This window comes from Quercus suber, unplaced genomic scaffold (genome assembly GCF_002906115.3).
Source record: "Quercus suber isolate HL8 unplaced genomic scaffold, Cork oak 2.0 scaffold_370, whole genome shotgun sequence".
NCBI classification, from domain to species: Eukaryota; Viridiplantae; Streptophyta; class Magnoliopsida; order Fagales; family Fagaceae; genus Quercus; species Quercus suber.
This window is the reverse complement of record NW_027069822.1, coordinates 692,929-715,919: the sequence shown is the minus strand read 5'-3', so window position 1 is coordinate 715,919 and position 22,991 is coordinate 692,929. Positions and strand designations below refer to the sequence as shown.

At 33.7% G+C, this 22,991-nt stretch overlaps 1 protein-coding gene and 1 long non-coding RNA gene across 2 annotated transcripts; one reads left to right on the top strand and one right to left on the bottom strand.

The window, feature by feature from the left end:
* Window positions 1-208: 208 nt before the first annotated feature.
* Window positions 209-1,493, bottom strand: LOC112018907 (uncharacterized). Its single transcript, XR_010623830.1, has 2 exons — window positions 1,094-1,493; window positions 209-467 (listed from the first exon to the last, which is right to left on the bottom strand). It is a non-coding gene; the product is annotated as an uncharacterized LOC112018907 (long non-coding RNA).
* An 11,360-nt stretch (window positions 1,494-12,853) lies between these two features.
* On the top strand, window positions 12,854-21,386 carry LOC112005146 (sulfite oxidase). The gene is given in 13 exon segments (XM_065760502.1): window positions 12,854-13,047; window positions 15,699-15,814; window positions 15,917-15,979; window positions 16,190-16,226; window positions 16,364-16,445; window positions 17,175-17,243; window positions 17,246-17,292; window positions 17,436-17,531; window positions 18,133-18,243; window positions 18,329-18,430; window positions 19,540-19,587; window positions 20,365-20,580; window positions 21,111-21,386. Coding segments are annotated over 13 exon segments (1,179 nt in total). The 5' UTR covers window positions 12,854-12,972; the 3' UTR covers window positions 21,228-21,386.
* The last annotated feature ends 1,605 nt before the right edge of the window (window positions 21,387-22,991 follow it).

The following is a 22,991-nucleotide window of genomic DNA, read 5'->3' as shown; positions in this document are numbered from 1 at the left end:
GAGTAGTTATATTATTTTATTGTAATGTTTATATTATTTTATTGTGTTAAAAGTTAAAATAGATCCACTGCTGCAGCACGTATGTAGGTATAATAGATAAAGTGATTTTTGGTGTAGCTAAATAGCTAAAATTTTGCCTTCACTGCTGTGAATGCTCTTACAAGGTCTAAACTATCTCAGCAAAAAAAAAAAAAAAAAAAGTCTAAACTATCTCAAAACACAATATTATATAACATGCTCCAAATCTCTTTCGATGTGTTCCAAAATCCTAACATGATAAAAAAAAAAAAAAAAAAAAAAAACACATTTCACCATATGCATTTTGTATAAATTTACAATCAGATTTTTTTTTTTTTTGGCTTACTCTTAACTTCTCTTCCACAATTTGCTGGTCCCTTTCTTTGGCGATCATATCAATCAGAATTATTTTCTCTTTGTCCTTCTATTTCGCGTTGTTTCTCTTGAATCTGATGGTAAAGAAGGAAAACCAAAAAGACTTCAGTTTAATAATTCACTATAAGAGATGACAGGCAAAACCAAACTCAGATACCTTTAATCATATAACTAGACTCCTAGACCAACATATTAATAAGCCCATCGTGTACTTTCATATTCATTCCTAACTAGTTAAGGACTTCCAAAGTTTTACCCCAAAAAAAAAGGTTATGGACTCTCAAAAAAAAATCATCTATGTAATTGGTAATAGGCTTCAATTTAATTGATATTTTTACTAACACCATGCCACTCTGACCAACTTGCATAAGCAAGCAGAATTGTGTAATTAAATCATTTCAAGAATCTACTGGCTAATATAATAATTAAGTCTGGCTATCATACCAAAATAATTTTCATTTCATTAAGCTGGGGAGAGAGAGAGAGTCTGGGTTAAACTGGGAAATATTAAAATTCAGCAGATTTCCAATTCCTTGTTATCTGTTTTAACATCTCTTTAGTGCTGTATGTCCTAGTCATAAGACCACATTTCTAAAAGATGCATAGCTATCTTAGTTATAATGATGACTGTACTACAAAATTTTCCTAAGAACAGTAAGAAAATTTTAGAGCTATAAATTGAAGTAAATGATCCTTAAACCTCTATTTGATTGAGCTGATTGTGAGGTCATACAACTCATCACTTGCGCCATCATATCTTCAAAACGTCTACTTTGTTCTACCATTTGACTAGCTTGTTGTTCCAACACGCTCTTAAGTTGATCTACCTCTCCTTTCAACGACTCAACCTTAGCATTAGCTTCTGCATCTGCCTCCACACGTTTTTGCTCAGATTCCTGAAGTCGTTTCTCAAGGTCATGCATTATGGATGAGGAGGAGCCCTTTAACTTTGTAGGAGTGATACCGGCCCCATAGCCACGAACTCGTCCATGACGCTCAGGTCCAAACACCTCCGTAAACATTTGGTCTTGAGACATATGCAATGCTCCCTCGTTCACTTGAGCAGTAAGATCCCTCAATGCCATCTAAAGAGAAAAGTAATAGTAATATGGATGAGGAGGAGCCCTTTAACTTTGTAGGAGTGATACCGGCCCCATAGCCACGAACTCGTCCATGACGCTCAGGTCCAAACACCTCCGTAAACATTTGGTCTTGAGACATATGCAATGCTCCCTCGTTCACTTGAGCAGTAAGATCCCTCAATGCCATCTAAAGAGAAAAGTAATAGTACAACATGCAACAAAACCACATAAAAAATTACCGTATACAACTAGTTATATTAATATGATTAGAAAGTTTCATACCAATGCATCTTGTGTTGGTTCATTTACTGCTTGCCCATTACGTTGCACATGGGTGATGTCAAATAATTGAACTCTTGTAGGGTCATCACCCGTCTTCTCTTTCTACCATTTGACAAAACAAAGGAGGAAATAAACTTGGTTTTTGACTAGATTATAATTATAAATATAAGCAAAAAAGGTATTATTTTCGACAAAAACACCATGTGTAACTATATGAACTCTAATAATTTATCAAATTATACCTCTTCCGCACTCCGTTGTTGAAAACTTTTTGATCCAGAAGTGTGGACAATATCATTTTTGCTCCGATTGTTCTTGTTTATCAAACACATGTCCTACATTAAGAATGATAAGTACGCATTAACTACATTTCTAATAACACAATAAATAATCTTTGCCTACATTATATTAGTGTGCCCAGCCTTGACTAAGCACTAATAAACATTATAATAGAATCAAAGCACAAAATATTATACTAAATCAACTATGCATCAATAAATAACCACCAAGGTTTTATATTTACATTTTATTGTATACAAACCAGCCAACTCCAAAACATTCAAGCAATTTGTAGTATTTTAAATGTTTAAAGTTTTTTCTTATTTTTTGACAAGTGAGATAAAAATTATTCTGAGAAGCCATAAAATGTTTACTCCCCCTTTAATAATCTACTGCATTAACCATACACTTATTCTAAGTTTCTGACAGAAGAATACCCATCAACAGCTACATCAAGAAAAGCACTGAATGAGCTTAAAAATCATTCTTTAAAGATGAAATTTAAAAACCCATTAGACCATTTTATAAATTAAATCTCTATATACAAATAAATAATGACTTACTAATGGTAAGTCTTTATTTGCCGCATAATCTAACTAATGCTATGCCCCCATTGTCTGCTACTTATAAGTTGTTAAGGTCCTACTGATCTTAATTGTTAGAAAGACGGAATGAGATGGGATGTGGTTAATGCAGTAGAATGGATTATGATCTTAACTGTTACAATCAGTTGAGTACATACTAGACTAAGTACATAAACTGTTCATCACAATAGCTAGATTACATCACTTCAGTTCAGTAGCTCAACATTTCATCAATTCAGCAGCAGAGGTTAATGCAGTAGAATGGGTCCATTGCAATATGTAGCAGCAGTGGAGGGTCTTAACATAAAGTAATAATACTGTGTTCAAAACTCATTCTTATCAGTTTTGATTCAATAAAATGAGTGCAAAATTTCCTGATGGTATAACATTGTATGATGTAGAATCATTATTTGAGATAATAACAATGTAACCACACATGAATGAGGTATCAAGGATGACATAAATTCAATGATTCACAAGTAACAAAGTAACCACAAATGCATAAAGTAAATTGGGTTGTAGAGATGTTTTTCTTTTTTAAAAATAATGGCATATTTTGTATTGCTAAGCAAGTCATCATAGGTCATAATTAAGAATAAATTTTACGTAATGGTACCATATAATCTTTGTTGGTCCACAAATCCACAAGACAGTTCCAATCATCCCTCTCTACTCCGGGTGGAACATTAGCTCGTGCCTCTTCTGTTGCTTCACCATATGGCTTAAACCAATTTGTTTTTAGGAAGTCACGATAATTTGAGTAAGAATTACCCATTTGTCGCCAAACCTCTTTCTCTCGGCCCTCAACTTTGAAATACTCCTAAAATAGAATGAAACAAAATTTACACAAATGAGAATATCACAAAAAAGACATAGAGGCTGCTACTAGATTTTGTTATACTACATACCAATACTTTATCAAAAAGCTTCCTTTTGTTGATATCAGGTACTTTTTTCCAATCTGTGAACTTTAGAGGTACATTTTGTTGTTCCCTAACAAGTTTTGTACATTCATTTATTAAGGCACGAGCATGAGGCCCTACAGGTCTTCCATTCAACCAACTGATTTCATATTTTTCTCCCCCTCTGAACTCTTTGGAAAATTTAAGATTCTGAGTAGGCCCTCGCCCTCTCTTCTTCCTTTTTTTCTTCCCTTTAGAAGTACCATTGCCACTTGAATCTCTAGCTATACAACTTGTTGCTTTGAAAGCTGCACAATAATCTTCTACCATCTCACTCAAGCCATCCTCATCTGACTCGCCATCCTTATCTGACTCACCATCACTATTCAAAGAATCACATGTCTCAAAACGTCTCTCCTCACCATGTCTAAACCATCGAGTATAGCTTGGGAGAATACCAATAGTAAGTAAATCACCCTCAACATCATCTCGAGTCTTTGCAAAGTAATTGTTGCATCGCTTACATGGACAAAAAATTTTATTCCCCATTGTTGTATGCTCAAATGCAAAATCTAGGAAGTCTTTAACTCCTTGTCTATACTCAGGATGGGCTCTATTCCTGAGTTTTACCCAATTGTGTTCCATCTTATATGTAGAAATGATATCTTAATATATTGCTGCAATATGAATAAAAGAACAACTTATTGAATTATTATCATCAAATTACATCCAAGTGTTATCACTTATCAATAGAAAAATTATTCTAAAAATATTTTTGCCTATAGGGCACTATCATTGTTCTTGTCATTTTAAAACCAATGCATGAAGAACATTATATAAAATTAGGAGCATAATATCCAACTCTTCACTGACTCAAGCTAAAAATTATAGGAAAAAATTACTTGATAACTAAATCTACAAAATCAGTGATAAAGCCAGTCAAAACCAGTGATAAATCCAATGATAAAAAATAACTTGATAACTAAATATACAAACCCAATAATAAAATTGTAAGAAATTTTAAATGAGGGACACCCCTTAAGTTGTCCTCTTCCTGAAAAGAATACTAAAACAAGTGATAAGGCCAGTGGAAAAGACTAAAAAAAAGAAATATTCCATGTTAGAGTTTCAGATATGAAATAAATGGGGAATAAAGTCACAATTTAAAAAGACATATAACTTTGTCCTTGGCACAATGGCACCAATATGATAGCTGATAGATCACTAGTGCAATATGATAGAGTGAACAACCTGACTTGCAAATTATATAATATGATGGATAGATGATAGATCTTGTATTTTTTAAATTCCTATTGAAATTTGAATCCTTGCTGCTCTAACACATTACCAACAAACCACTCTATGGTTCCTCTCCCAATGCCCTTTTCTCCAAGTCTTTTATGACTTATTTGGCTTCTGTGTCAAGTGAAAACCCATGTTAGATTTAGAATTGAGAAAAATTAAAATGAACAACACATGAAACAAAACAAAATTGCCCAAGCCTACTACTTTCCATTGACCATACAAATAAAGTCTCATAATCAACATGACTATAACATATGTCCCTCTCCAGTTTTTTCTCAGAGTTACAAGTTATGCAATTTACACAGACAAGATTACAACTAAAAGAATTAAAAATAAATAAAAAATAAAATAAAAAAGACCAATTTCAAAATAAATGAGAAATAGCTAAATTACATGTACCAAAAAAAAATCTATAGCTTAAAGGTCAAACGAAATACTAAGCACCAAATCAAAAGAAATGGACAATAATTATACACATAGATTTTTCAAAACCAGCATCAAAATCTCAGATCAAACACTTTCACAGAAGCTCAAAACTTCATCATCCAAACCTCGTGCTCCACACAAAACATAAATCAAAACCAGCGCTCATTTCCATAGTGTGGGTGCAAACAGTGTCTACACAAGGAAACAAAAATTAACAAAACAGCATCACACAAAAAAAAAAAAAAAAACACACCAACACACACAAAAAACCCTCATAGATCCAACCCATACTTAAATTGATACTATTGAAATACTACACCATCAATACTTATCAACTCTATAATGTACCCATAATCATCCTCAACATTCAAACTCTGTAATGCACCCCCAATCAAACAACAAAAATGCTAGAATCCTTAGGATAATGAAGAACAACATCAAAATGCTTCACGTTATCCCAATTCTCACCAAACCCATCGTTCTCTCTCATCGTCAAGACCCAACCAAATGAAATAGATGCATATCCTATATTATGATTGGAATAAATATAACAGATATAAAGAAATAAATAAAGAAAACACAAAGCCAATGGTTCAGATTCCATAGGAGAGTTACGCAATTCCAATTCCAAAGTATCTAGACCCCAAATTATACTACTGCTTTCTCTCTGAACCCCCAAAACACTAGGACTAACCCGAAATTGGATCAATACTTCGTAGTCTCTCTGTACCAATGAAGAGAACGGGAGTGAGAAAATGAGAGAGAATACCCCCAAAAAAAAAAAATGTTTGGCAAGGTCTGCTAGGCAATTTACGTGACAGACTTCAAAATTTTTTTTTTTCTCGGGAAACAAACAGATAGTTAAATAGAGAGACCTGTAATCGGACGAAGAAGTGGCGGAGATGATATCGCCGACCACCACGCCTCTGATCGTCGTCGGAGAGCTTAAAATCAACGAAAATGGGACTGACTGAACGAAATGAATTTTTTCTTTTTCTTTTTTAAATTCTAAATATAAATATGGAGCCACTCTCTCTCCCGCTATGTTTTTTTTTTTTTTTTTTTCCTTAACGGTTCTATTGGGTTATTTCGAGGGTTAAACTCAAAACTTAAAACTTAAAATCCTCTTAAAAGGAGTCTTTTTGCTTAATATTGTAGAAAACCAAGTTTATTTGTGATATAGCTATTGTTTAAACTTATTTGGGAAATGGGAAGAGAAACAAATTTCGGCAACACCATTATTGAAATTTTGAGAAAAAGTAAAAGAGATGAGAGAGAAATAATGTGATGGAAGAGGGAGAGAGAAAAAAGAAATTTCAGCAATAGTATTGCCAAAATATGTGCCCAAAAAAAGCAGGTTGACCTACCCAACTGGACCGAAAATAAAAAAATAAAAAAAAAAACTGAATTGTGGCAATTGAATTGTCAATTGTGGCAACAAATGCTTCCTTCACAAACTATTTTATAATATATTTACAAATTGTTATTATGGCTAACTTCTTACTAATTCTCATCAGGGCCTACTAATAATATCATTTTTTTTATTTATCAATAATCACTTACTACATCAGCAGTTTGTGAAAGTTTTTGTAAAAAAAATTTGTATCTCTAGCATTTTGCCTAAAGTGGATGATTACACCCAAAAAAAAAAAAAAAAAAAACTCAATTTTGGCAATTCAATTGCCGAAATTGGAGGAGTAAAAAAAAAAAAAAAAAGTGATAGAGATACAATTGCCACAATAGGCAATAGGCAAAATGATACAGATACAATTTTCTTTTACAAAAATTTTCACAAACTGCTGATGTAATGAGTGATTATTGATAAATAAAAAAGTGATGTTATTAACGAGCCCTGATGAGAACTAGTAAGAAGTTGGCCATAACAACAATTCATAAAAATATTATAAAATAGTTTGTGGATATAACATTACTCTTACCACAATTGACAATTCAATTGCCACAATTTTTTTTTTTTTTTTAAATTTCGGTCAAGTCAATCCCCAATTTCAGGTAGGTCAGCCTGCTTTTTTTTGGGCACATATTTCGGCAATACTATTGCCAAAATTCCTTTTTTCTCTCTCCCCTTTCGTGACATCATTTGTCTCTCCTCTCTCTTACTTTTTCTCATAATTTCGGCAATGGTGTTGCCGAAATTCGCTTCTCTCTTCAATTTCCTAAATAAGTTTAAACAGTACCCATATCACAAATAAACTTGGTTTTCAACAATATTCAGCCATAAGACTCCTCTTAATAGAGTTGTTTGTATCGTTTATTTAATTAAAACTGCAAAATTTTTGCTAATATTACTGCAAATAAAGCTAAAAACTAGCTAAAATAATATAATAGGACTCATGAATAATACCAAAAAGTATAATGAGACTCATAAATAGTAACAAAAATAAGCTGAATAGTAGCATAAATAAGCTAAATAGTAAAAAATGTTGTTTTATTCAGGATCTGTTTTGGATCCGCTTATATTACTAAAACTGAAAACTTTTTACTGAAAGTACTGTAAATAAAGGTAAAAGTTAACTGAAATAATATAATGAGACCTATGAATAGTATCAAAAAGTGCAGTGGGGTCATGAATAGTAGTAAAAATAAGCTGAATAATAAAATAAGTTAACAAAATTGATCATGTCAAACGGACACTGAATTAATGCCAAATGCAACATTAGTACTTAGTTTGCGCACACCCACTTTTAGTGTTTATTTTTGCTGAAGCTTTTTTTAAGTGTTTATTTTGACCCTTTTTAGTGAACCACTTAAAAAATTGGATCAAAATAAGTCCTTTTTTTTTTTTTTTTTTTTTTTTGTATTGAGTATACTTATGTTACACATTCATTTGATAAATATAAAGTCGTTCATTTAGACATAATACCACCTAATTTTTTTATGTAAGAAAAACTTAGAAAACTCACCAAAATTTCTATAACTTTTGAAATGTAAAATAATGTTTTTTTTTCCCATCAATTAAAACTCCTTTTTTTTCCTTTTTTTTTTTTTATGGCCTCTGAGTCATAATAGACATAAATAAAGTATGTTTATTTCTATCTTTTAAAGTGAAATTCAAGATATGATAGAAACACTAGTTTTTTAATTATATCAACAATAAATTTTCATCTACGGAAAATATAACAAAAATTAAACAAGTTCATATGAAAATTTCATTCCTCGACTCTACCTGCCCCATTGTTATCCATCTCTATTTTTTTTATATCAATTGATACCCAAAGATCATCTAACAAAAAAATAAATAAATAAAAAAGGCAAAGCTATAAGAGAAATGTAACGGTTAGATTTTTCTCAACTATTTTATTTATTTTCCTCAAGAAAAAAAAAACTATTTTATTTATTTATTTTTGCCAACCCCTCCTTTGTTTTTTACTTTTCTTTTGACTAAATAATATTTTATATTCTTTAATGCCGGTACAGAGGAGCAAATTTCATTAATTATTCAGTATTTCAATATTCCTTTTCATATGAATAGTATGTCTTACCATAATTTTTTTTTTTTTTTGAGAAGGTACCATAAACTTAATTAGTTGGTCACAGAGCACTAAATAATCACTCTTCAAATTTTTTCTTTTTTTTTTTTTGAGAAGGAATTACTCTTCATTTGATACATAGAACCTACATATAAAATAAAAATTACCCACCTTAATAACCCTTAAGTGAGGTATTAAAGTGGTTGAATAATGAATGTATGTCACTAACACACTACATTGAAAGTGTTAGTATGGAATGTGGTTATCTCATGTATGATTGTAAATGAATCAAGTTGTTCATAAACAGCTCAGATTTGACTCGATAAAAAAAGTCATTCATGTTTGTTTGTTTGTGAATGAGCTAATCTTAAGCCTTAATTTTAGGCTTGTTTAATAAATTTGCCAAGGCCCAACCTAATATATATATATATATATATATATTACCAATTAATTATCATAGTCAATAGAATCATTTTTACCAATTAATTCTTGTTTTACCTTATGAGCAAAGATAGGAGGCAGACCGTCAATAAACTTTTCTTTCCAATAAGGCTTGTAACAGTCTTTCCGTTGCATCACTCTGGAAAGGAAAACATCTTGATACCATCTATAATCAGACATAGTAGGGCATCTCAAATTATTCAATAAATCAGAAATTCGAGATGAAACATTAGATGAAGCTTCAAAAAAGCATTTGGATGCAATAAAAAAGTCAAATTTTGTTAAAAGTGACAAGATCATTGTTAGGACTAGCCATCCTCCCCTTTATGGTATCAGAGCCACTCTTTTCTGGCCGGTGGTAGTGTTGTTGTGTGTCTTTGTACCTTGTCTATGCTTGTCCGACCCTTTGGTGCTCCGTTGTTGTGTCCCCTTCATACTGTCGTTGGCGCCACCTTAAGTGTAAAGTGAATCCCCAGAACCTGACTGTAGGGCCCGTTTGAGCCAAGAGAGGGCGTGTAGGGCATGTGTGTGGTATAGGGTTGATTAGGGTATGTGTTACGAAATGCAACGGTTGTGAGAAAAACATGATAACTGAGTGTTAAAACTAGGATAGTATGGATAAGTTGTGGAGATCCAACTCCTCTATCAGCTCCAGGACTGGTTGTCCTCCTGATATTGTAAATGAAGAAGATCACACTGTTGAAGATAATGAGCTTCCTGATTTCTCAAAATGGAACATTCCCAAAGTTGATACTAAAACTGTTTACAAAACTAGTTGGGCTGAAACCACTTTTCATCCCATTTACAAAGTGAGAACTGTTGAACAAACATTTTCTATTTCAAAAATATATTTCAATAGTCCTTTTCATATGAATAGTATGTCTTACCATAATATTTTTTTTTTTTTTTTTTTTTTGAGAAGGTACCATAAACTTAATTAGTTGGTCACAGAGCACTAAATAATCACTCTTCAAATTTTTTCTTTTTTTTTGAGAAGGAATTACTCTTCATTTGATACATAGAACCTACATATAAAATAAAAATTACCCACCTTAATAACCCTTAAGTGAGGTATTAAAGTGGTTGAATAATGAATGTATGTCACTAACACACTACATTGTAAGTGTTAGTATGGAATGTGGTTATCTCATGTACGATTGTAAATGAATCAAGTTGTTCGTAAACAGCTCAGATTTGACTCGATAAAAAAAGTCATTCATGTTTGTTTGTTTGTGAATGAGCTAATCTTAAGCCTTAATTTTAGGCTTGTTTAATAAATTTGCCAAGGCCCAACCTAATATATATATATATATATATTAACAAGTTTGTGAACAATAAGCTCAATAAAAAACAAGTCAAGCTTGAACTAGTTTATGGATATAGTAATAAGCTTGATTTGAGTTTGAAGAATAAACTTTATCCTTCCAAGCCTTAATTAATTTGGAGTCGGGATTACATGTCTAAACTAAATGAACTTGATAATGTGTTTGTATTAAATCTTGAGCTCAAGCTCAACTTGACTAATAAATCAAGGAAAGCCAAACCGAGCATAAACTTTTGGATTATATGACAAGCTCAAACTCAATCTCAAGTTCAAACATAATTTATAAGTTTAGTTCGAGCTCAAACCAAACTTAGGACACTTTTCATCTGTTGTCAAGGATTGGGACGAGGGACAACCCCCCTCCACCATGGGCCGGAGAAAAATACACCTGATTCTGGTAAATATTTTCTCACTCTCACAACGGATAGGACTCACAGCGGATAGGACCTACCAGCTGTGAGTGGAAGGAAATATACCCTCAAAACAGAATATACATCCTCCACGGGTGGACAGCGATTGGTTAAAAGAAAACAATTACAAAGGAATATAAAATTTTGGGTTGTAAAAACAAAAACGAACAGCGCTGATGGTTTTTATAGCGTGTTCCACTCAGCTATGAGATGATGCCAAACACACCTGACTCAAATCCAAAACACTCCCAAATGATGTACACGTCAGCCCACAATCTCACCAATTGCCACCTGTCGCTCCATCTTTACCGAGGTTTTTAAAAAAACACACACACACACACCAACAGCCTAACTTTAAATTGCTACAGTGACAACCAAAAACCTTACAGGCCATTTGTCACCGTATTTTTCGCAGCAACAAAGCCACCCATTGGACTGTGACCGCGTAATATCACAGTCGTGATTGATTTGGCCCAGTATTTCATCCTCTCCCATTCGTTAGCTTTGTACAGACTACAGAGAACCCATTTTGGAGGCTTCGAAGGAAGGAAGAGCTAAGAAAAAATGCCGGGACTGGAAGGACCCTCGGATTACTCGAAAGAACCACCTCGTCACCCATGTCTTCAAATCAACGCTAAGGTAACCATCTTCAACAGTGTGATCTTCTTCATTTACAATATCATCAGGAGGACAACCAGTCCTGGAGCTGATAGAGGAGTTGGATCTCCACAACTTATCCATACTATCCTAGTTTTAACACTCAGTTATCATGTTTTTCTCACAACCGTTGCATTTCGTAACACATATCCTAAGCAACCCTATACCACACACATGCCCTACACGCCCTCTCTTGGCTCAAACGGGCCTTACAGTCAGGTTTTGGGGATTCACTTTACACTTAAGGTGGCGCCAACGACAGTAAGAAGGGGACACAACAACGGAGCACCAAAGGGTCGGACAAGCACAGACAAGGTACAAAGACACACAACAACACTACCACCGGCCAGAAAAGAGTGGCTCTTGATCGGTTAAAGAGCAATCCTTTACCTTGGTCTGATGTTCATACTTCTCTTGTTAACAAGTTCGTGAACAATAAGCTCAATAAAAAACAAGTCAAGCTTGAACTAGTTTATGGATATAGTAATAAGCTTGATTTGAGTTTGAAGAATAAACTTTATCGTTCCAAGCCCTAATTAATTTGGAGTCGGGATTACATGTCTAAACTAAATGAACTTGATAATGTGTTTGTATTAAATCTTGAGCTCAAGCTCAACTTGACTAATAAATCAAGTAGAGCCAAACCGAGCATAAACTTTTGGATTATATGACAAGCTCAAACTTAATCTCAAGTTCAAACATAATTTATAAGTTTAGTTCGAGCTCAAACCAAACTTAGGACACTTTTCATCTGTTGTCAAGGATTGGGACGAGGGACAACCCCCCTCCACCATGGGCCAGAGAAAAATACACCTGATTCTGGTAAATATTTTCTCACTCTCACAACGGATAGGACTCACAGCGGATAGGACCTACCAGCTGTGAGTGGAAGGAAATATACCCTCAAAACAGAATATACATCCTCCACGGGTGGACAGCGATTGGTTAAAAGAAAACAATTACAAAGGAATATAAAATTTTGGGTTGTAAAAACAAAAACGAACAGCGCTGATGGTTTTTATAGCGTGTTCCACTCAGCTATGAGATGATGCCAAACACACCTGACTCAAATCCAAAACACTCCAAAATGATGTACACGTCAGCCCACAATCTTACCAATTGCCACCTGTCGCTGCATCTTTACCGAGGTTTTTAAAAAAAAACACACACACACACCAACAGCCTAACTTTAAATTGCTACAGTGACAACCAAAAACCTTACAGGCCATTTGTCACCGTATTTTTCGCAGCAACAAAGTCACCCATTGGACTGTGACCGCGTAATATCACAGTCGTGATTGATTTGGCCTTGTATTTCATCCTCTCCCATTCTTTAGCTTTGTACAGACTACAGAGAACCCATTTTGGAGGCTTCGAAGGAAGGAAGAGCTAAGAAAAAATGCCGGGACTGGAAGGACCCTCGGATTACTCGAAAGAACCACCTCGTCACCCATGTCTTCAAATCAACGCTAAGGTAACCTTTTTAGTATCATTGTAATAATAATTGTAATTGGTTAATCGTTAATCAAGTTTTTTTTTTCCCTATAAAGTTTGGTTCTTTCTATTGGGAATTGTATAAATCTTCAAAACTTACCTACATGGTCACAATTTTATGTATGTATACGTGAAAAATTTATGGTCTGTGATTGAAAATGGATATAAACGCTTTTGCCTCACTGGGTTCTTCTTGTAATTGAATGTGACTTAATATGGATATCTAAGTTTCATTTTTTTTTAATTTTTTTTAATTTTTGTATCTGGTATAATTTTCCATGGTCCTATTGGGAAGGTAAATTGTAATTTTGGGAATTGGTGGAACTGGGTTATCAATTTTCATGTTGTCTAGCTTTCAAAAGTGGTCATTTTGCTGCAAAAGGTCTCTTTTGGGCTTGAGTTATGTATGCCAAAAATCTCTAATGAGATATCTTGCTTTATTGCATATTTGCATTTGGGAGTACATTTTGAGATTGGGGTCATCTTTAAATAGAAGGGATCTTTTATCATGTAACTTGGGTTGGTGCAGGAGGGATTAGGATTTCATTTTTGGGCGAGACAAAAGTATGAAGAAGAAAAAAATCACCAATTAAGAATGATAACTAAAAAAAAATATTCAAGAATAAATTATATATGAAAAATGAAACTAGCATATATTCAATGGCGGGATTATTATTTTGTTGGCATCAATGGCACTTGAATATATGGAATTTGATTCCAGATTGCCTGATGTGGATTACTTGGTTGGAACAAAATCGTTGTTCCTTTGAGGACACTGAGAAGACGTTGGAAGAGTTAAAGGTTTTATGCCAGCGTAATCTTTTTGAGTGGTCTCATTGTTGTGGTTTAACTGATTGTTCCTCTCTCTCTGAGTTTATGTTTTCTCTTAGATTAGTTTCCTAATTTCCCTCTTTTATTTATTCTTTTTTTTTTTTTTTTTTGTAATTTGTTTTATCCTTTTCTTGTTGTAGTGTGTGCTAAACTCGTCCATGGACCACCAGTACCTTGAGGTGTTCCCATCCCTCCATGCTTTGTCTTTGGAATTGATTCAGGAAAAAAAAAATGGAATGATTTTATTAATTGTTCTGTTTTCTTTACTGCAAAATGCTTAAACTTTGGGGTTGAAAAATATATCTTTTCATTTCCTTGTCTTTATTTTTTTCTTAGTTATTTTACTAATTTCAATTATAAAAATCTAATATCGAATTATAAAAATTAAAAAAAAAATAATAATAAAAATAAAGAAATGGAGGGCTAACTATGCATGTATCATCCCCCTTTTTTGGTAGTTTTGGTGAATAAAACATAATATTAAGTAGTTTTGATTGAGTCAAACTGAGAGCGTTATTTTTGTTCAAATTGTTTGGGATTTTCATTTTTTCAAAATTATATTTTTCTCTCATTGTCATGGTTATCAATTCATTATTATTTTTTTGTTCTCAATTGTTTGGGTTTGGAATTAGGTTCCAGGAAAGATATGAAATCATAAATTTGTTTATATAAGAGAATTTAGGGTAGTCTCAAGCTTTAAAGTCCAGAGAAATTGTTGTGAAATTTAGTATAGATTATAGAATCAATCATAGATGACTTATAGGGTTTTTTATAAAGAAATTTTGAGTTATGTTTTTATAGATGATCAAGTTGAAATGTGTTAAAAGACAAAGTATAGTTTCTATTATTCAATTTTTTTTTTTTTTTTTTGATAGGTAATCAGAAATATATTATTAAAGAAAATAGTAAGGAAAAATATAAGTTGTACATGATGATGAAACACAAGAAAAGGATAAAACAAATTACNTTTCAAGAATTAATAAGTTAGTCCAAAGAGTTAAAAAAATAATAATAATAAAATTTAGTTAATGAATTCCTTAAAACTCAAGTGGTGCTACATTGAAGTTGTCAAGCTCAAGAAGTGTTGTAAACTCGTCCATGGACCACCAGTACCTTGAGGTGTTCCCATCCCTCCATGCTTTGTCTTTGGAATTGATTCAGGAAAAAAAAAATGGAATGATTTTATTAATTGTTCTGTTTTCTTTACTGCAAAATGCTTAAACTTTGGGGTTGAAAAATATATCTTTTCATTTCCTTGTCTTTATTTTTTTCTTAGTTATTTTACTAATTTCAATTATAAAAATCTAATATCGAATTATAAAAATTAAAAAAGGCGGGGGGGAGTCTAAACTTTTAATTTTAAATATGTACTATAATCTTTTTTTAGTTACTATGCAAAAATTTATCTATACACAGGGTAAAGAAATTTCAAGTGCCCCTTGGTCTAAATGTGGTTCTGTAATTAGGTACAAGCTGATTTATATATGTATAATGCAACTGCTACAGATGCTTACTCTCATAAGAAGATTAAGGGGAAAAACAAAATGAATGAAAAATATATAGTATGTTATTCAACTGAAGATATGGCTGATAGAGTGAATCAAGGCAAATTATTCTTTTGGAAAATTGTTCATTGAACCAAAAGCAATTTCTAAATTGAGTACCATTTGCAATACTGTACTTTATGTATATGCTAATGTTTCTTTCCCCTGCTTTCAAATCCAATAGAGTAAAACTTTTTGTATTTATATATATATATATAAAAGAGTAAATATTATTTTCCTAACATCTCTGATACAGGAACCCTTCAATGCTGAGCCACCACGCTCACTCTTGGTTTCCTCTTATGTGACTCCCGTGGATTTGTTCTACAAGAGAAATCATGGTCCAATCCCAATAGTTGATGACTTGGAAAGGTTTCATTTGCTCTTTTAGTTCCTTCTCTCCAAACTATAAGATATTCAAAGTGTTTGATGTCAAGCAATTATAACTGATCATGAACCTGTGTGGCAGAACAGATATTGTTTTTCTATATCTGGGTTGATAAAGAATCCCAAGAAGCTGTTTATGAAGGATATTTGGTGAGTGCTGGGATAGGGGATCTCATTTTCTGCATTATGTACTAGAATGCCTATTGTACAATTGGAATATAAAGCTAGGTTAATCTCTTTTGTTATGTTGGTACAATTTGTTTGATTTCTTCTACAGAAATTGGCAATACTAGTATATTTGTTCACATGCAATACAACTGTACTTGACCAAGGAATTTACACTCTTGTTATCTGTTACAGGATGCTTCCAAAGTATAATGTTGCTGCCACTTTACAGGTATTTCTGTTGTACATATGTTGTTGCCTTTGTTTTGTTTGGAGCCAAATGGAGCCTCTTGCATCAAGTTGTAGCAAAGAGAAACTTGGCTATGTTCTTGGCTATGCTATGAACTAATTATTTGGCTTATATCATAGTGTGCAGGTAATAGAAGGACTGCTATGAGCAAAATCAGAAAAGTGAAGGGAGTGGGCTGGGATGTTTCTGCTTTAGGAAATGGTTTGTTTTCTCCGTTGTAGATTTACCATTTGTTTTGATATAGGTGTTAATCTGAAGGATATTCAACCAGGACAATAATTTGGAGTTAAGAATCTTTGCAGCAATGTTTTGGCATGCTAGAGGATATGTTGACGCTGATGATGGATTAAATTTGATCACATAGTGGATTTTTTTTTTTTTTTTGGTTGATGCTTTACTGAATTGTTGAAAATGTGGTTTCTTGTAGGCTACGTTATACATTTATTACTTGAAAATTCACACAACTAAGTTTTCAATTTAGCTAATTGCTGTGATACAAATAACTGTAGAAACCCTACCTTTAAAATAAAAAAGATAAAAAATAAAAATAACAACAACAACCTGTAGAAACCCATTTGGAAATATACTTGATAATCAATTGAAATTTAACATACTTAGTAGAAGGGAATCACATTTTGATTCAAGATTTGCCTTTTGGCTTCAAAGAGAATTAATTGAAGTCATGTGTTATTCCTTCAATTAATTTCTTCTCGTTTTCTGATATGTAAAGTTTTAGTCTGGACAGAGGGAAGACTTGAGCTGTATATAATTTTCAGTCTAGCTAAAATCATATATTTTCTGAAGGATTTTTAGTAGTTATCATTCATATCTCTGAAGTATCTAAATCATATTGAGATATACAACAGCTACAGTCAAACATGTTTTACCTAATTAATTATAATTTCTTGTCATTCTTTGAGTTCTTTTCAGCTGTCTGGGGTGGAGCCAAGTTGGCTGACGTTCTTGAACTCGTCGGAATACCTAATTTGACAAGTGCCACTCAATAGGTGGAAAACATGTTGAATTTGTAAGCGTTGATAAATGTAAGGTAACAAACTCGGCCTTTCAAAATATTATTTTAAAACTTCTTCTGTTGTTTTCTGGCCCTTTCAGTTGATGAAATTTTTTGCATGTTAAGTTTTATGGAGGGACTTTACTGATGTAATGCTTTCTGAATAATTAAAACTTTAGGAAGAGAATGGTGGCCCCTACAAGGCATCTATTCCACTTAGTCAGGCCACAAATCCTGATGCAGATGTTTTACTTGCTTATGAGATGAATGGAGAGGTAAGTGAATTTTCCTTGAGGTCCTAAGAATGTAACTATTGTGCTTATCTAATCATAAACTATGCCATCTTTCTATACTTCACTTTGTATTGAACTAATTGTCTTCCTGGTTTCTTTTTACTCTTTCTTTATCTCTTAGTTTTGGTTTTAATAAATTTCTACTTTATGCTCCTTATGCTAATCCCAGCCAGAAAAATCTGTTTTTGGAGCTCAACACTAATTGCCAAGTGTTTTTGTTGGTTACTCCTACAGTCAAGTATAACTATTATAATTCCCTATGATAATTGCAATTTAACTGACAAGATGTATTTCAAAAGATTTTCCTGTGCATCTTGTAAAACCAAGTGTTGCATGTGGGTCTATCTCATGTTGCCAATGTGCTATAGCTCAATTGGCACCCTCTCCTCCCATAATAATGGGATGGAGGGTGAGGTTTTGGGTTCAAGACTCACCGGGTGCATTTGTAACTAACCAATAAAAAATTGTGGATCTATCTCATGTTTTTGAGGTATTCTTTATTGACTTGTTTTTGTGATACCTTTTTTTAATATATTATCCTATTGTTCTCTTGTTGATTTACTTTCTTGTTATCATTCCAAAGACTCTTAACAGGGATCATGGGTATCCATTGCGTGTGGTTGTCCCTGGTATTATTGGCGCCCGTTCTGTTAAGTGGATTGATTCTATTAATGTAATTGCAGAAGAATGCCAGGTTGGACATGCACTATTAATTTTGAATTTTTTTTAATGGTTCGTTTGCTACATTGTTTATGTAGTCAAATTTATACATGTTGCAGGGTTTCTTTATGCAAAAGGACTATAAAATGTTTCCCCCTTCAGTGGATTGGGATAACATTAATTGGGCAAGCAGGAGACCACAAATGGATTTCCCTGTTCAGGTAATTTCATTATGCTACTTCTTTTTGTTGTAATACCTAAAGCTTCTGATGTTAAATATTAGGTTTTTGTAATTAGAGAAGCATTACTTTGATTTCTTAAATGCAAGTAGGATCTCAGATAAGCTGTTTTAATTGAATATTGGTTCATTCATACAGTTAATGTTAAGGTCGGTTACATGTAATTTACATCTTATTAACTTTTTTAGTAATATTATACCCACCTTGGAGTTACTTCTCAATGTGAGGCAATTTACCAGCAAATGTGAAGAAGTTAGTCATGTGGAACTTGTTACTTAGGGCTGTCCAACAACCCAGCATATCTGATCCGACCAGCTGACCTGGTCTGTACTGGAGTTGCAGTAGTTGAAGTTGAGATATGGTTGCGGAAGTCGGAAGTCCAGATCTGACTGTGGAGGTTGAGATCTGGGCACAGCAGTGCGACTATAGAGTCATCTCCTTCATCACCTTCAAACCATCGTTTTTTAAATTGTGATCTCAAACTGAGGCCTGCCAAATCCGATGACCCGCTTGCTCGACAACTCATCACTGACCAGTTGGCATCGATTGGTCTCCTGCCCCAACCTGCTGTTATCGGATCGAGTGGCAGGTTCTAGGTAAACCCAAACCCGCCTAGCCCATTGACAGCCCTATTTACTGTCTGTCTAAAGTGACAACCACTGAAAAGAAAAAGGAAGTTACCATGCAATTTTGCAGAATTTACCATTGGATTTGACATAAATACTATGTTGTCTAACCTTATTACTATTTGTCCAAAGTGACTAAAAAAAAAAAAAAATCCTAGGTCACCTAGTGACGTGGTGAAGTACCCTCAGACTTGACATAGACATTGTCTTATGTGAGTTTGTCGCAGAAAAAAGAAGAAGAAAAGAAGCTAGAATATCATAGAGTTACTATTCAATGTGACATGACTTACTGCCGTGTTATTGGGAGTTAATATCCTTAAAAAATCATAGTGGGTACCATAAAATTCCTCATAGAAAAAGCTTCTTTTTTGCTAAATTAAACTTCAGATATTATCTCTCTTTTTTCCCCTGCCCTCTTTGTGTTTGTGCAATAATATCTACTAACATAAATGTGCTGATTGACAGAGTGTAATATGCTCTTTAGAAGATGTGAATGCAATTAAACCTGGAAAGGTTAGTTCTATTTGTAATTACATGTTTTACTCTACATGTGTATGAAGTTATTCTTTATCATCTATCATGACATGCAGAAACATCTGATGAGTAGCATTACTAAGCTCAACTAGTTCTCCTGTGGCATGAATATTAAGGGTTCTGCTCAACGTTGTCATTAAGCATAGGATATCTAGTTAATTGTGTGGTTCATTAGCTTTTGAAATATCTACAAAAATAGAATGATCCAAATATCTGTGAGATGTTATTATCAAGTGATGGTAATAATGTATGATTTTTTTCGACTGTGTATGGCAGTACAACCCATCTTTACCTATCCAAACTTTTCTAGCATCAAAATTTATATTTGAATTGGAACATTTATTGGTATATGGTCCGTAGGTGCTGAGGAGTTCTTTTCTATAATATGCTGGTGTGGCATCGTATTTATTTTTGATTTTTACTTTCAAGTTACAATCACAACCAAGTCTTGGTCCCAAAACTTTGAGGTCAACTATGATTCCTCAACAACTAATCAGGATCAGCCACATGTATTCTTTTCCACCTTTCTATTCCATTGGAAGTCATACTTTTGCGACTTAGATGACATGTCCTTTTTGAATTTTACTTAACCCACAAAAAGTTCTGAATCTCTGTTGTAATTCCTGATTTTATGTCTAGCTGTTAAAGTTCTTATATTTTCTCTTTGTTCCCAAGCTGGATGGTGGAGCTAGACAACCTTACAAACAAGTCTATTAGTCAAATTGCTTAGATCCTCCGGAAACATGTAATTTGCAGGTAAAAATTAGTGGATATGCAGTATCAGGAGGTGGCCGTGGCATTGAGAGAGTAGATGTGTCTATTGATGGTGGGAAAACCTGGATGGAAGCCTCAAGATACCAGAAAACTGGCATCCCATACGTCGCGGATGGTATAAACAGTGACAAGTGGGCATGGGTGCTTTTTGAGGTCACCGTTGATGTCATGCAAAGCACTGAGATTGTTGCAAAAGCAGTATGTTTTTTCTTCTGATTATCATACTACTAATTGTGATTGTATCTTCACATCCTAGAAATGACATTAATATGTGTCAGCAAGTTCTTGACACAATAAATATGATCTTATCCCCAATGAACCAGTGTGACATACTTATTGCTGTCAATGTCATTGTTGTCACTACTGCCTGACTTGTGAAGTGCAAATTATTTCGTTGGGTGAAATCAACTAATAAATTATTATGGATAAAGAAATATGCACATGAAGTTTTTGTAACATAAAAAATTGGTTTGTTCTAGATGTCTTGGATATGTAACCACTTAAACGTGACTATTAATATATAACTTTTGGCATTTTACACCTAAGTCCGGCCCATGTGTTTGAACTTTTGAACTTTCCCTCATCTTGTTTACCTACTGTGTTTCCACATGGTTTGACTCACCATAGTTCACAGAAAATTGCATTCCAAATTAGCTGCTGCAATTCTATGCTTGTATATTTCTTTTGGTTTGCACTTGACTATGTTTCTCCCTTTCATTGATTGGCAGGTGGATGTAGCATCAAATGTCCAGCCTGAAAAGGTTGAAGACATTTGGAACTTGAGAGGGATATTGAACACCTCATGGCATCGAGTTCAAGTTCGAGTTGGTCACTCAAATATGTAGACCTATGTCAAAACAGTATCAAATAAGTAATTGAATGGCTCAACACCCTTTTCCTTATTTAACTCCTGGTTAAATTGACCACCTTTGTTTTCCTTAATCTCATTTACAAAAACAATAATTTCAGCATGTTGGATACCATTTAGTGGGATTTTTTTTTTTTAATATTCTGTGGTGTTCAAGTGGCAATCCAAAATTCTCATCAACCTTGCTTTATTTGCCAACGGTAATGACCTTTGCAGGCCCAAAGTTTGGCTTATTCCATGACCCCAGACAGTACGAAGATTTTTACTTGATGGGTGTTAAAAGCCAATCCTATCAGGGCTTATATGCATGGTCTCTAATCAGCCATGCTTTTATCAGGCAGCTAGGATCTTTGCAGGCCCAAGGGTAGGCTTTATTGTATGACCCTAGTTGCACCAGGTGTTTACTTTTTCCTGAAAGGTTTTCCACATGTTATAATTCAATCCAATCAATGGTCAATTGAAGCCATTCTGGTCTGGGCATACCTAACTGCCATTGTAGTACATGTCTCTCATTTCACGTAAGGGTGGGCTCTATGTACAGCGATCCAGCTCATTCTTATGTGAGAACCTGAGAGGAGGAGGATATAGTATATGTATACTCATGGATTGTCTCACACCATCTCAACCGTCAAATGTTTGTCTTAAATGGTTAAGATTGGTTGAACTCAAGATAAGAAACTTAAAAAGGAAAGGAACAAACTATGAAGACAAAAATATGTGGGATCCGCTAACAATTTGAGTCCTAAAAGTTACAATCCAAATAGCTGCTTGGTTCAATACAAATTAAAGCTAAATGACAAAAATAAAAAAATTGAAGGGTATAAACTATAGTGTTTCTATTTCCTCTTTCCAATATTTTCCAATGGGGTAGAGTATAATATTAATATGAAAACTTGACTTGAGTGTGAACCAGTGGAGTCGTTTCTTAAAAAACAAAAGGCATATCATTATCTCTAATCCTTTAAACTAATCAATTTTTTTAACCATTATTTTCTCCACCAAGCGCCAATCCTTTCTTGAGCTTCCAAAAAGCATCTGTAGATGAATTATTCTGGTGTCACTTTCCTAGAGTACTTTCAAACACCAATGCTTGTCTGCATGTGCCATAACATGGCACATGCTAAGAAATGACCCACTTAATAAACACCACAAAAAAATTTGCACTGTGGCTGAATATTAATATGGGTGACCTATTTTGGACCCTAGATTTGCACCCCTTTTCCACTAAACAAAAGGTTCAATATGAACCATATATATATATATATATTGCTTTCTTCTGCTGCAGAGTAAGAAAATGTTTTCCCAATTATAAAATTGCAACTTCTTCGGAGAATTCTTAATTGTAGCCCCTCTCATCAAATCAGTTGTTAATTCATATATTCCAATCATTTACACTTTATTTCAGACCTATATGTTGAAGAAGAAAGAAAATGACATAATTATAAGCCACAACTAGTGGTCCACACACCATACACGTTAAGGGCCACTACATGTTTTTTTGCTTTTCTTTAATATTTCGGTGAATTTGGTCACATTTTGTTTAGGGACTAGGGCTCTATATATGTATATATAAATATATGTGTGAAGTTGGCTACAAGAAACACAAGGAAATTGACACAGCGGTGGAGATTATGGCTGGGCGTTCGTCAATTTTTAGGGACTCCTGTCTTTCTAGAGGGGAAGTAGATCTGATTGAAAAGAGTGCATTTAATTTTAAGACCCTACTCGATTGCACTTTATA